The following is a 15,322-nucleotide window of genomic DNA, read 5'->3' on the forward strand; positions in this document are numbered from 1 at the left end:
TTGGCCTATGTCGATTTACAGGTTCTTCATGACTTTGTGAAACTCTCATACAGTCCATCCCACTGGCAATTCCAAGATTATTCTTAGGTAACCCTGAAACACTAAGAGTAGGGTTACAAAACTGACAAAAACTCCACAGGTAATGGGATCAGGAAAAAAACAGACAAAACTTCTGGCTTTAATGCACCGACCGCCTACCTGCTATCTTGATGTTCATGTGTCCGTCCAGCAGCAGGTTCTCAGCCTTCAGGTCTCGGTGGACTATGTTACGGTTGTGGCAGTACTCCACCGCTGACAGGATCTGCCAGAACTTGCGCCGCGCTTCCAGCTCGCTCAGTCTCCCGTGTTTGGCCAGGTAGTCTAGAGAGGGGGAGAGAGTTAGAGTCATAAGTTCAGCTGGCTTACATTCAAATCAGGGGTGGCTAGGATGCAAAGGCCTCAAACATGTAGGCCTATGTGTTCTCAAAGTCTTCTTCCTAGCTAAGGCTTGCTAGACTACATATTAGACCAAATCCATCAGTGTGTAACTAATAGAATCACCACTCTGCTCATGCCTGAACAGTAATAGGCTAGCACAAATCCATTTGGGTTTATTAAGCCATATCTATGTTTGTAGAGTACAATCACAGAGGCATGGAATACCTCAGCTCTCTCAACTACTCTTACAGTAACCACCCTTCTCCCGGCCAGACAGCCAGCCGACAGAGGACAAGGACAGTGATGAGCCACAATAAGGAGCCTGGCCTGTGATTCTGTGATCGGGTCGATGCAGCAGAGTAAACATCCCCCCGCATGGATGTAATCATGCGGTCAGTCACCACACCCAGGAGTGCTTGGTCAGCCCCCTGGCCCTCGGCCAGCAAAGCCCACAGACCCAGCCCTAACAGGCCCAGCTAACGCAGAAACTGCTCCGCTGGGTAGTGAAACACATTATAGCCTATGCCTACTTTAACACAGAAAACAGAATACATTCAAAATGAAGGGATTGACCAATTTATTTCCTCATCAGCTAGCTCAAGGAGGAACTAGGAGGGAGGTTACTCAGAACTGGCCTGTTTGTGCATGAGGAAATAAAAGGGCTCCCGAGTGGCGCAGCGGTCTAAAGCACTGAATCTCAGCGCTAGAAGCGTCACTACAGAACCTGGTTCGATCCCGGGCTGTATCACAACCGGCCGTGATCGGGAGTCCCATAGGGAGGCGCACAATTGGCCCAGTGTCGTCAGGGTTAGGGGAGGGTTTGGCCGTCATTATAAAATAAGAATTTGTTCTTAACTGACTTGCCTAGTTAAATAAAGGTTAGACAAAAAAAAGATACATATATACAGTTGAAGTCGGAAGTTTACATGCACCTTAGCCAAATACATTTAAACTCTGTATTGTTTTTACAATACCTGACATTTAATCCTAGTAAAAATTCCCTGTCTTAGGTCAGTTAGGATCACCACTTTATTTTAAGAATGTGAAATGTCAGAATAATAGTAGAGAATGATTGATTTCAGCTTTTATTTCTTTCATCACATTCCGAGTGGGTCAGAAGTTTACATACACTCAATTAGTATTTGGTAGCATTGCCTTTAAATTGTTTAACTTGGGTCAAACGGTTCGGGTAGCCTTCCACAAGCTTCCCACAATAAGTTGGGTGAATTTTGGCCCATTCCTCCTGACAGAGCTGGTGTAACTGAGTCAGGTTAGTTGGCCTCCTTGCTCGCACATGCTTTTTCAGTTCTGCCCACAAATTTTCTATAGGATTAAGGTCAGGGCTTTGTGATGGCCACTCCAATACCTTGACTTTGTTGTCCCTAAGCCATTTTGCCACAACTTTGGAAGTATGTTTGGCGTCATTGTCCATTTGGAAGACCCATTTGCAACCAAGCTTTAACTTCCTGACTGATGTCTTGAGATGTTGCTTCAATATATCCACATAACACATTCCTCGTGATGCCATCTATTTTGTGAAGTGCACCAGTCCCTTCTGCAGCAAAGCACCCCCACAACATGATGCAGCCACCCCCGTACTTCACGGTTGGGATGGTGTTCTTCGGCTTGCAAGCCTCCCCCTTTTTCTTCTAAACATAACGATGGTCATTACGGCCAAACAGTTCTATTTTTGTTTCATCAGACCAGAGGACATTACAAATCGTAGTCTGGCTTTTCTGGCGGTTTTGGAGCAGTGGCTTCTTCCTTGCTGAGCGGCCTTTCAGGTTATGTCGATATAGGACTCATTTTACTGTGGATATAGATACTTTTGTACCTGTTTCCTCCAGCATCTTCCTTTGCTGTTGTTCTGGGATTGATTTGCACTTTTCGCACCAAAGTACATTCATCTCTAGGAGACAGAACACGTCTCCTTCCTGAGCGGTATTGATGGCAGCGTAGTCCCATGGTGTTTATACTTGCGTACTATTGTTTGTACAGATGAACGTGGTACCTTCAGGCGTTTGGAAATTGCTCCCAAGGATGAACCAGACTTGTGGAGGTCTACAATGTTCTTTCTGAGATCTTGGCTGATTGCTTTTGATTTTCCCACGATGTCAAGAAGTTTGAAGGTAGGCCTTGAAATACATCCACAGTCAAATGATGTCAATTAGCCTATCAGAAGCTTCAAAAGCCATGATGGAATTTTCTGGAATTTTCCAAGCTGTTTAAAGGCACAGTCAACTTAGTGTATGTAAACTTCTGACCCACTGGAATTGTGATACAGTGAATTATAAGTGAAATAATATGTCTGTAAACAATTGTTGGGAAAATTACTTGTGACATGCACAAAGAAGATGTCCTAACCGACTTGCCAAAACTATAGTTTGTTAACAAAAAAGTTTTAATGACTACAATTTAAGTGTATGTAAACTTCCGACTTCAACTGTATATAGATATAAAAAAAATTGCACATAAGAGGGGGAGGGAGGGAAGGAGCGAGTCAGAGCCAAGATTACCTAACTCCAGTGTCCCTGGCTGCATCACACTCTTCTGTCCTGACCCTTACGCTGCCTCTCTGAGGGACAAACAGGAGGAAACAATTTGGGCCACGCACCCTTTTCCTGAGACAAATGCAAACATTTGGAATCTATTTTGGGCTTGGCTTATCTTGTTTTGGTTGACAACTAGAATAGTCTACATGTAAATAAAACTCCCCCCGTCCATCTCTAAAGATCATGGAGCCATCGTGGCTCGATTCTGTTCATATTTCTTTAATCAGTATTCAATGAGGCTAATAGTCTATGCGAGCGCACACACACAGCAACTCCAAAAATGATTGTCGCTGTATAATCCACACCGAATTCCCTATCCAAGCGGTAACGGAGCACCAAGTCTGGGACCAAAAGGCTCCTTAACAGCTTCTAGCCCCAAGCCATAAGACTGCTGAACAGTTAATCAAATGGTGCAAATAAGCATTTCACGGTAAGGTGAAATGTATTCGGTGCATGTGGCATTTAAAAATTATTTGTAACCATCTGCAAATGTCAAATCAAACTCGTTACGACTTCCTCCCGCCAATTACAACCTTCAAATCCTGCAGGCCCATGAACAGATATAATGGGGGAGAGAATTAATAATTCCTAATTCATCGTTTCCCATCCAGCCTCATCAACAGCCTCTGGGGAACACGTTTCATGGCGGACTCTTCACACCTCCAACCAGCAGGCAGCCGTGCATGCAGCTCTGTATTTCACACCCTCACATAGCATGGAGGGAAGGAGACGGAGAGGAATGAGCACCCATATCCCTCTACAGTAGGGCAGAATTACGTTGAAGAAATTAACGATACAGAACACTTCAGGTGTCTGACCAGAGTTCGGGTTTTTAGAGTCCGTGTCATTTCAAGTAATTTAGGTGGGGGTCGATGTTCCTCACAATAACACTGTTGACCATCCTGTGCTCAAACAAGAGGGCTGGATAAAAATGACAGATGGAGCAAGGGCAATAGCAAGCATTAAGCTGAATTATAATTCACGTATATACACAGAGTTCATCATGCAGATGGGAATGCATACGGCTAAAGTTCCAGGAAACTGTGACATTATAGACAGACAGTGCTTCTGATAAATGGTTCACTTCATATGGTTAACTCCATATTGTTACCCCTCTTGACTGAGGCTTCTCTGTGTGGCGTGTCGCTAATTAAAAAGAAAACGCACTTGGCATGGGAATGTGGCGAGGTGCTCTGAATACAGAGACTGGGTGGGCTAGGGCCGCTGCAGCTACACAACACAGCTATGCGATAAACCTCTCTGCATACACTGAGTAGAAGGCCTACAGCGGCCTCTTGCCCTATCGTACCTAACCAATCCCTCGCTAGAGAAAGTCTGGACTTTGGATCCTGGATACCTGTCTGGCTTGAATTAGCTGACACCATGACATTGGACAATAGAAGCATTGAAATAGACATTACGAGAAACACAACAGAGGTTGACATGATTTTTGAAAGTTAATAATTATACTGTGGCTGATGTACTAAACCACCCAGACACATAAAATATACAGTCGTCCTTCTGAACTGAGCTGCAGGACAGGAAGGCAACTGCTTAGGTGTCACCATGAGGTCATTGGTGATTTTAAACAGCTATAGAGTTCAATGGCTGTGATGGGAGAAAACTGAGGATGGATCAACAACATTGTAGTGATTCCACATTAACCTAAATGACAGAGTGAAAAGGAAGCCTATACAGAAAATAATAATCCAAAACAACACTCAGCCCCCTTATTTTCAAACATGGTGGAGGCTGCAGCATGGTATGTGTATGCTTGACATAGGCAAAGACGGGGGAATTATTCAGGATGAAAAGAAATGGGATGGCGTTAAGCACAGGCAAAATCCTAGAGAAAAACCTGCTTCAGTCTGCTTGACACTGGGAGAGGATTTCACCTTTCAGCAGGATAATAACCTACAACACAAATCCAAATTTACACTGGAGTGACTTACGGACACTTTTTGGCACAATACAGGTCTGCAAAGCTCACAGCTGTGAGACTTACCCAAGAAGACTCACAGCTGTAATCCCTGCCAAAAAGTGTTTCTAACATGTATTGACTGGGGGGGGGGAGATACTTATCTAACCAAGGTATTTGTGTTTTTTTTCTATTCATCTTTATAAAATGTTAGAATTCTTCCACTTTGACAGAGTATTTTGTGTAGATCGTTGACAGAAAAATACATTTTAATCCCTCTTTGTAACGCAACAAAATGGGAAAAAAAGTTCAAGGGGGGCATAGACTTTCTATAGGCACTGTACTAGCCAGAAGGTAAACCAGCTCTGGCAAACCAGACCTTCAGCTTCACTGTTAGCCTAATCTGTTCCTTTCACACACTAGCAACAGCGTCTGGTGCGCTCCAGAGTGCTAAGAGTTAATGACACAAAAAAAGCACACTCATCACACCAGTGGAAGGATGAGTAATGCACTGCTTGAACGTCAGAAGGGGCAAGGAGGAGGACCGACAACATGGCAGCACAGTCAGGTGTACTCAGTCAAAGAAGTGTTGCATTTTGGGAGAAAGAGAGGAGGAGAAGGGGGGTGAATGATGAATCACAGATCTAGGACAAGGTGTTAAAAACAATGAGGAAAAAGCTCAGAAGAGCACCGCGTTCCAGGTCTGTTGGGGAAATGTGTAATCTCTTAACAGCTGCTCAGGTTTAGAAGAGATTGGAGAGCCGAGCGAGAGCAGGACCCGGCGTCCGTACATTTCTGTGCTGGCCAGCATCCAGACAGCCAAGCAGAGCCTGCCCACTGAACAAGGGCAATAACAATGCTCTCCCGCTCTCCCTCCTTAAACATCTCAGCTCCAAATGTATTTTCCTGAAACTTAGTGCTGAAGTAAAGACGTACCCATAGGCTACACAATTCAACACTTACCGAGCAGGCCCCAGGTCAAATAAGCCAGCAAAGAGATGATAATAGTGTCAGCTGGGTGAGTCAACAGTATAGCCAAGCCTTTTCAGCTCAGACAAAAAACACCGATACCTACTGAGTAACCGAAGAAAAAAAACTTTATAGACAACTATTGCAGCAGACAAAAGAAGTTGACAGGCAAAATGAATCTCGCCGGGGCACTCTATCAAGAAGACAGATGTGTTCAGGCCTAGTCAATAAAACCCACCCACTCTCTGGCAGTTTTCATTTTAATATGCATGGCCTACATTTTTTCACCCCCTTTCCAAATTCAAATGGACATTCCCTTCCTCTCTCCCCCCTCTCCTCTGCCTTGGCGGTTCTGTTCTGCCGCTCCTCCTCATTATTTGTGGTTGACCCAATTTCTCCAGGTATGATCCACTCCCGCAGCGCTGGGTGGGTGGGTGAGGCTCACTAGCCAGCAGACAGGTTGGAATGGCTGCTTTCACTGTGTCCGGCACCCACTACCCTGCCAGACTCAAACTCCATAGGGCTGGGATGGATGGATCGTAGAAATAGACCTATTGAAACGGTTTAAGTCATTGACTTGTATAGGAACGTCCGTTCTAGTAATTCTATGGGATGGACATACTAGAGCTGCTCCCAGACAACTAGCTAGTTGACACTCAGAGTCTGGGACAAAGCTGGATGGACACAGACCGAGAGCAGTAGGCTAATAAAAATAACTTCTAAACAGTGATTTAATTTTTACATTTTTATTAATTTCACAAGTTCTCATTTACAACTGCGACCTGGCCAAGATAAAGCAAAGCAGTGCAACACAAACAGAGTTACACATGGAATAAACAAACATACAGTCCATAACACAATAGAAAAGCCTATATACAGTGTGTACAAATGAGGTAGGATAAGGGAGGTAACGCAATAAATAGGCCATAGTGGCGAAATAACTACAATTTAGCAATTAAAACACTGGAGTGACAGATGTGCAGAAGATGAAAGTGCAAGTAGAGATATTGGGTGCAAAGGAGCAAAAAAAAGAAATAACAGTATGGGGATGAGGTAGTTGGATGGGCTATTTACAGATGGGCTATGTACAGGTGCAGTGATCTGTGAGCTGCTCTGACAGCTGGTGCTTAAAAGTTAGAGAGGGAGATATTAGTCTCCAACTTCGTTCCAGTCGTTGGCAGCAGAGAACTGGAAGGAAAGGCAGCCAAAGAGGAAATGGCTTTGGGGGTGACCAGTGAAATATACCTGCTGGAGCTCGTGCACGGGTGGGTGCTGCTATGGTGACCAGTGAGCTGAGATAAGGCGGGGCTTTACCTAACAAAGACTTGTAGATGACCTGGAGCCAGTGGGTTTGGCGACGAATATGAAGCATACAGGTCGCAGTGGTGGGTAGTATATGGGGCTTTGGTGACAAAACGGATGGCACTGTGATAGACTACATCCAATTTGCTGAGTAGAGTGTTGGAGGATATTTTCTAAATGACATCACCAAAGTCAAGGATCGGTAGGATAGTCAGTTTTACGAGGGTGTGTTTGGCAGCATGAGTTGCAAAATAGGAAGCTGATTCTAGATTTAATTTTGGATTGGAGATGCTTAATGTGAGTCTGGAAGGAGAGTTTACAGGTATTACACCTAGGTATTTGTAGATGTCCACATATTCTAAGTCAGAACACTCCAGAGGAGTGATGCTGGACGGGCAGGCAGGTGCTGGCAGCGATCGGTTGAAGAGCATGCATTTAGTTTTACTTGCATTTAAGAGAAGTTGGTGGCCACGGAAGGAGAGTTGTATGGCATTGGAGCTTGTCTGGAGGTTAGTTAACACAGTGTCCAAAGAAGGGCCAGAAGTATACAGAATGGTGTCGTCTGCGTAGAGGTGGATCAGAGAATCACCAGCAGCAAGAGCGACATCATTGATGTATACAGAGAAAAGAGACGGCCCGAGAATTGAACCCTGTGGCACCCCATAGAGACAGCCAGAGGTCCGGACAACAGGCCCTCCGATTTGACACATTGAACTCTATCAGAGAAGTAGTTGGTGAAACCGGCGAGGCAGTCATTTGAAAAACCAAGGCTGTTGAGTCTGCCGATAAGAATGTGGTGATTGACAGAGTCTAAAGCCTTGGCCAGGTTCGATGAATACAGCTGCACAGTATTGTCTCTAATCAATGGCGGTTATGACATCGTTTAGGACCTTGAGCGTGGCTGAGGTGCACTGATGACCAGCTCGGAAACCAGACTGCATAGCGGAGAAGGTACGGTGGGATTCGAAATGGTCGGTGATCTGTTTGTTAACTTGGCTTTTGAAGACCGTAGAAATGTAGGATAGATATAGGTCTGTAAGAGTTTGGGTCTAGAGTGTCTCCCCCTTTGAAGAGCTTTCCAATCTTTGGGGATCTCAGACAATACGAAAGAGGTTTAACAGGCTAGTAATAGGGGTTGCAACAATTGCGGCGGATCATTTTCGAAAGACAGGGTCCAGATTGTCTAGCCCGGCTGATTTGTAGTGGTCCAGATTTTGCAGCTCTTTCAGAACATCGGCTATCTGGATTTGGGTGAAGGAGGAATGGGGGAGGCTTGGGCAAGTTGCTGTGGGGGGTGCAGGGCTGTTGACCGGGGTAGGGGTAGATGGGTGAAGTGCTTTCTGGTGATTGGGTAAAGAACTGGGGCTTTAAATGATGCTACTTGACAGCCAGTCAAGTTGTACAAATGTAGCTTGGTGGATCTTTAAATTGATGTTAAGTGGAAGGGATGTCTGTTTATAGTGGAAGAAAACAGAACATTATAATCCTGTTTACTTACGTCAGCGTTTGTGCTGCTTGCTGGGTATCTGTCAATCTCAGTGATGATGTTGATGGAGACGGCATATAAATGCATTACCTAACCATATTACATTGCGCAATCAGGACTTACAGCACAATAAGTGGGGACAAAATGGTTCTGTAATACCTAGACATGATCTGCGAAGCAATCTAAGGATTCTCTGAAACGAGGTTACCCAATGTACTGAGCGCACAATCAAGCCCAGTCTATTTCTATCATAATGGGCTGATTGCAAGACAAGTCTTCCAAGCGCCACAGAAGCCAATACAGCCCCGGAAAGAGTCCCAAATGGCACCCTATGTAGTGCACACATTAAGGGCCCTGGTCAAAAGAAGTGCACTAAAAAGGGAATAGGGTGTCATTTGGGATGCACTCCATGGTATCAATGCCGTCGTCTTTGTCCCATTCACTTGCCCCTACTCTGTATCCTTCATTATCAGTCGTGGTGAAAACAAGATGGCTGTTAGAATCAACACCAGTGTCAGCTCTGAGCTTGGCCCTGGCATAACCTAGGCACGGGGAGACGCAGTGTCAAACACACAGTTTGTTTATTTAGTGCAGTATCGCTGCTTTGTGCGCACACCCACACACAGTGATGACCATCCAAAAGGCATCAACCACTTGATGTAAATCATTGCTACATTTCCCTCCTCCTGAACCTCTGTAAACATGCATTACTCTGACTAGGCAAAATCACACACCCTAAGAAGTGAGAATGTGTGTAAAAAAATTAAATAAAAATGCAACACGAAAAACATACAGTGCCTTCAGAAAGTATTCACACTACTGGATTTATTCCACATTTTGTTGAGTTACAGCCTGAATTTAAAAGATATTATATTGAGATGTTGGGTCACTGGCCTACACACACACACACACTCACCCCCATAATGGAATTATGTTTTTAGACATTTTTACAAATTAATAAAAAATGAAAATCTGAAATGTATTCAACACCTTTGTTATGGCAAGCCTAAATAAGTGCAGGAGTAGAAATTTGCTTAAACAGTCAAATAATAAGTTCCATGCAATAATAGTGTAGAGGATCGGACCCTTAAAAAAAAAAAAGAAAAAAAAAAGCCTAAATGACATATCCAAATCTAACTGCATATAGCTCAGGACCTGAAGCAAGGATATGCATATTCTTGATACCGTTTGTGGAAATGTGAAATTAATGTAGGAGAACACATTAGATCTGATAAAATATAATCTTTGTTCCATCAGCTTTGAAATGAAAGATAAGTGATATAATGGCATTTAGGAGTCTAGATGCAATTTAGATTGCAGTGTATGTGCAAAGTTTTAGACTGATCCAGTGAACCATTGCATTACTGTTCAAAGTCTGCCCAAATGGTCAATTGATACATTTTCAAGTACATAACTATAGAGAACATACACAAATGACATGGCTTGCGTTGGGAAGAAGGCCTGTCTGTGACATCCATGTACTGTGCAAAAGCGAACTTTGCTTATGTGCTTTTCACATCTTTACCTATATCATACGATATTATCTTAGGTTTAGATTCCATCTTATATGGTGGGCATATAGAACAGACAGGTAAGCCTGTATCAACTCTGTACAGATACAGACAGGTATTGAAGAAAGCCTGTTTTGACTGACTTCTAAACTGAATATGGAGGCCAGACAAGCGCTACTAACCCGTGCCGCCTCCTTGCCCTCTCCCTGCTCCGGTGGGTGCCATCCAAGTGGCACAACAATGTAAACAATGGTCTTAGGACAAACTAAGTCAAAACATAGTGATTTTAGAGATGATTTCCTAGACTATCTATCGAATGAGTCACAATCATAGAATTCTAATTATATGGGTTTCACACAATGGTTCTCACCTATGACAATCAATCTTCACTGAAAGTAAGCTTTGGGGCAAGATATGCAAATGGAGGGGGAACTCATGGGAACATTTAATCAAATCCTCTCACAACAGGTGGAGGCATTCCTTTTCCCAACTGCCTGTCCTTCAACAGACAGAAGAAGCATTCCCTTTTGATTACGTAAAAGCCAATCAGTAACATACAACGCATTTGGAAAGTATTCAGACCCCTTTACTTTTCCCACATTTTGTTATGTTACAGCCTTATTCTAAAATGGATTTAAATCGATTTTTTCCTCATCAACCTACTCACAATACCCCATAATGACAAAGCAAAAACTGTTTTTTTGAAAATTAAGTAAATATCACATTTACATAAGTATTCAGACCCTTCACTCAGTACTTTGTTGAAGCACCTTTGGTAGCGATTACAGCCTTGAGTCTTCTTGGGTATGGCACTACAAGCTTGGCATACGTGTATTTGAGGAGTTTCTCCAATTCTTCTCTGCAGATTTTCTCAAACTCTTTCAGGTTGGATACAGAGCGTCGCTGCACAGCTATTTTCAGGTCTCTCCAGAGATGCTCAATCGGGTTCAAGTCCGGTCCACTCAAAGACATTCAGAGACTTGTCCCAAAGCCACTCCTACATTGTCTTGGCTGTGTGCTTAGGGTCGATCTCCTGTTGGAAGGTGAACCTTCGCCCCCAGTCGGAGGTCCTGAGCGCTCCGGAGCAAGTTTTCATCAAGGATCTCGCGGCACTTTGCTCCGTTCATCTTTCCCTCGATCCTGACTAGTCTCCCAGTCCCTGCCGCTGAAAAACATCCCCACAGCATGATGCTTTCACTACCATGCTTCCCGTAGGGATGGTGCCAGGTTTCCTCCAGACGTGACACTTGGCATTCAGGCCAAAGAGTTCCATTTGGTTTCATCAGACCAGATAAACTTGTTTCACATGGTCCGAGTGTCCTTTTATGTGCCTTTTGGCAAACTCCAAGTAGGCTGTCATGTGCCGTTTACTGAGGAGTGGCTTCTGTCTGGCCACTCTACCATAAAGGCCTGATTGGTGGAATGCTGCAGAAATGGTTGTCCTTCTGGAAGGTTCTCCCATCTCCACAGAGGAACTCTGGAGCTCTATCAGAGTGACCATCGGGTTCTTGGTCACCACCCTGACCAAGGCCTTTCCCCCCGAATGCTCAGTGTGGCTGGGTGGCCAGCTCTAGGAAGAGTCTTGGTGGTGGATGATGGAGGCCATTGTGTTCTTGAGGACATTCAATCCACTCAGAACAGCCTCAATTCGTTGGGGCATGGACTCTACAAAGTGTGAAAGTGTTCCACAGGGATGCTTGCCAATGTTAACTCCAATACTTCCCACAGTTGTGTCAAGTTGGTTGGACGTCCTTTGGGTAGTGGACCATTCTTGATACACACAGGAAACTATTGAGCATGAAAAAAACGTATCAGCATTGCAGTTCTTGACTCAAACCGGTGCACCTGGCACCCATTACCACAGGGTGTCCCAAACCTTTTCATTCAGGCCACCCTTCCAGCATTGGGGAACATTTTGCACCACCCCTGTGTGCGTGCCACATTTATTTCTATGGGCACAAGCACGGTTCATGACACAAAACTATTCACACCCCTCTGGTTGGCGGAGAGAAAATGTTGCCGGTTTAAAGCCTATTTCAAGCAATTCTACACATTTTGTCATGGGCTGCAGAGAACATTCTGCAGTTTTAAAGCAAATCTTTAGGTAATTCTATACATTTTGCCATGTATAATGTGTATTCATGTGATATTTGAGTGACTAAAACATTACAAATAAAATCTATGGGCTAAAAAACATTAGCTGACATGCGCTAGTTGATCCGGACATTTCTTACAAGTTATAAAATCTCTCGAACGTATGCAATGACTGACATGACAAGAGGAACTGATGAGGCACTACCCAATTTTGAAATTGCACCTTGTGCATTCTACTATTACAACTTTCAAGAAAGCCCCGCCAACACAGTTTGGGAACCACTGCACTACCATGCCCCCGGTTCAAAGGCACTTAAATCTTTTGTCTTGCCAATTCACCCTCAATGGCACACATACACAAACCATGTCTCAAATCTCTCAAGGCTTAAAATCCTTCTATAACCTGTCTCCTCCCCTTCATCTATACTGATTGAAATATATTGAACAAGTTGTATGAATAAGGGATCATTGCTTTCACCTGGATTCACCTGGTCAGTCTATGTCATGGAAAGAGCAGGTGTTGTTAATGTTTTGTACACAGCGTATAGGCTACAGCAGGCAAGTACACAATATAACTAACAGGAGAGGAGAGGTGACAACACATGACAAAAAAATCTTTCAGCTAAAATTGTTTGACATTGTTTCCAGTCGGGTACAAATTCACTTGGTACGTCTGCTTCACTTACCGAAAATCTCCCCGTTTTTGGCATACTCTGTCACCAAGTAGAGCATGTTTTTGGTCTCCATCACCTGTGAAAAAGGGAAGGAAACAATGAGTAAGCAATAAGCACACAGCAAAACAGATTAAGACCAACCTCAGCAATGACCTTGGTGCTGTTAAAATGTAAATTCATCTGATAATCCTCGTGCATAGATTCCTGGAACAGTATTAGGCTGGCTGACGTGGGTGTACTGAGAACAGCAGAACAGTCTTAAATGAAAGGATCATAAAAGAACAAATGAATTAATACAAACTTGCATTGATCAGCAGAGTAAATGTTGCAAATGTCACACCGTAAAGGCTCATATATGCTGCTCACAGCAAATAAAAGAATGCTTTATTTTTTGGAATTACAAAAATGACACAAATATGGAAGACATGAGAGAATGGGAACGATGTTCTGGTTGAACGGCTCCACTATTCCCAGTAGAGAGACGGTACTGATAGTGCCAGCGGTGTGTGTGGGAGGACACCAGGGCAGCATCCCAAATGGCACACTATTCCCTATGTGCACAGCATCCCAAATGGCACACTATTCCCTATGTGCACTTCTTTTTGACCAGGGCCCTATGGGAGGTAGTGCACTACATTGGGAATAGGATGTCATTTGGGACGTGTCCTAGAATTAGCCAAAGAAAACAAAGGGATGAATAGAGATAAAAAATAAACGCATTAATGAATCAGATACATTCACATAGGAATCCTACAAAGTGGTTATTTCATGTAAATTCCCATCTGGGCAAACTTACGCTTTACTCGGCACCATTTCTGACCAATATGCCCGTCTCCATGATTTTACCAAAAACCCTGTAGGGATAATCAATGTCACTTTCCCCAGTGCTTTCCATAACATGCCGATCACATGGCACTTACTATCCAAATTCTGTCACAGTACTTGGTCAACGATGCAAATGGGGAAATTACATGGATTGTTATCCCATGCAAATGTCAACATTATAGCCTACAAGTTCATTGGAAACCGTGAAGAGCTGTGTGTGTGTGTGTGTGTGTATGTGACTGTGGAAAACTTGGGCCTCTGAGTCCGCGGAGCGGGCATCCTGTGAAGCAAAGACCCCAAGACAAACTGAAGGGGGGGATTGGTTGTTTGGAGATGAGAGCCGATGCCAAGCCTGCTGCCCTCTGTTTATGAGGCCTGAAAGGAAATGACTAATTGACCCATGCCGTTTGTATGGAAGAGCTGTTGGAAATAATGATATACAATGATTACACAGCAAAGCCTGGACCAGAGCCATTTGGTTGTGTAATAATAATTAACTGCTATTCACATTCCCAACAACCAAAGTGACCTAAAGTCTTATGTAAGAAAAGTGAAGTCTGGGGTGGGATTTTCAGGTTGACTAGTAGGACCTCCTCTGATTGTAGAGCTTGACAGCTGAACATTGCTTTTCCCCCCACTGCTATTAACACAAGAGGCTGAATCCTACAGTACAGTTTAGGTGAAATTTTGTTAAGCACCTTGACACGTTGCTTTGAGAGGGCTGGTTGGTTAGTTATTAACTCCGTCAGACGTCAGTTCTGATATCTATGAAGGTCTAGGACTGTGAAGGCCAGGTAGATTGGAGATGTTTGCTCACCCATTAGAAAATGTCCTGAATGACCATAGGCATTGCACATTTATACAAAAACCCAGAGGAACAAATAAAAATTGATTATATTTTGTAGACTGGTGTTTTAAAAGGAGCGGTTTACCTGGTACAACTTGATGATGTGCGGGTGGTCCAACATTTTCATGATCTGTACCTCCCGGTAGATCTTCTCCAGGTTCACAGCATCTAGTTGGCTCTTGTCTATGATTTTAATGGCAACCTGTGGAACACAGAATACAGTGATGAGTCCCTGGACAAAACATTCAAAAGGATTCCCTTGATATATTCCTTTACACAAAAAGACCTCTATATAAATGTATGCATATATATATATTAATGTATGCTTAGAATTATCTGCCTCAGTCTTAGCAACACTTAAATGTATGCTATATATATATATATATATATATATATATATATATATATATATATATATATATATAGGCATACATTTAAGTGTTGCTAAGACTGAGGCAGATAATTCTAAGAAAGTCCAAAGGCAAAAGTGGTAAGCAGTAGGCCTATCTCTCCCTAATATAATTCCACAGCACTCTAAGTTCTTGCAAGGCGAGCACAGACAATAAACCTCAAACACTATCCTTTGCACAAAAAACGGTTTGCTAAGAGAAATCATAAACAGCTTTTATATTCTGCCATCCACACTGGGTGAGAGGTAAGGGGGGCAGACACTAGCAGAAGCTGCTGGAAAACAGGCAATTTCTTCATCCTTGCAAGAGTTGATTAA

At 43.4% G+C, this 15,322-nt stretch overlaps 1 protein-coding gene across 1 annotated transcript in view; it reads right to left on the reverse strand.

Moving 5' to 3' along the window:
- The window catches only part of sik2b (salt-inducible kinase 2b), a 59,423-nt gene that overhangs the window by 30,579 nt on the left and 13,522 nt on the right, over window positions 1-15,322 (reverse strand). The window contains exons 2-4 of the mRNA XM_045703410.1: window positions 14,681-14,797; window positions 12,936-12,999; window positions 199-360 (exon numbers count right to left, since the gene is read on the reverse strand). Coding sequence (XP_045559366.1) covers window positions 199-360; window positions 12,936-12,999; window positions 14,681-14,797 — 343 coding nt within the window. The remainder of the gene's footprint in view (window positions 1-198; window positions 361-12,935; window positions 13,000-14,680; window positions 14,798-15,322) is intronic.

Source organism: Salmo salar, chromosome ssa20 (genome assembly GCF_905237065.1).
Source record: "Salmo salar chromosome ssa20, Ssal_v3.1, whole genome shotgun sequence".
In the NCBI taxonomy this organism is placed as follows: Eukaryota; Metazoa; Chordata; class Actinopteri; order Salmoniformes; family Salmonidae; genus Salmo; species Salmo salar.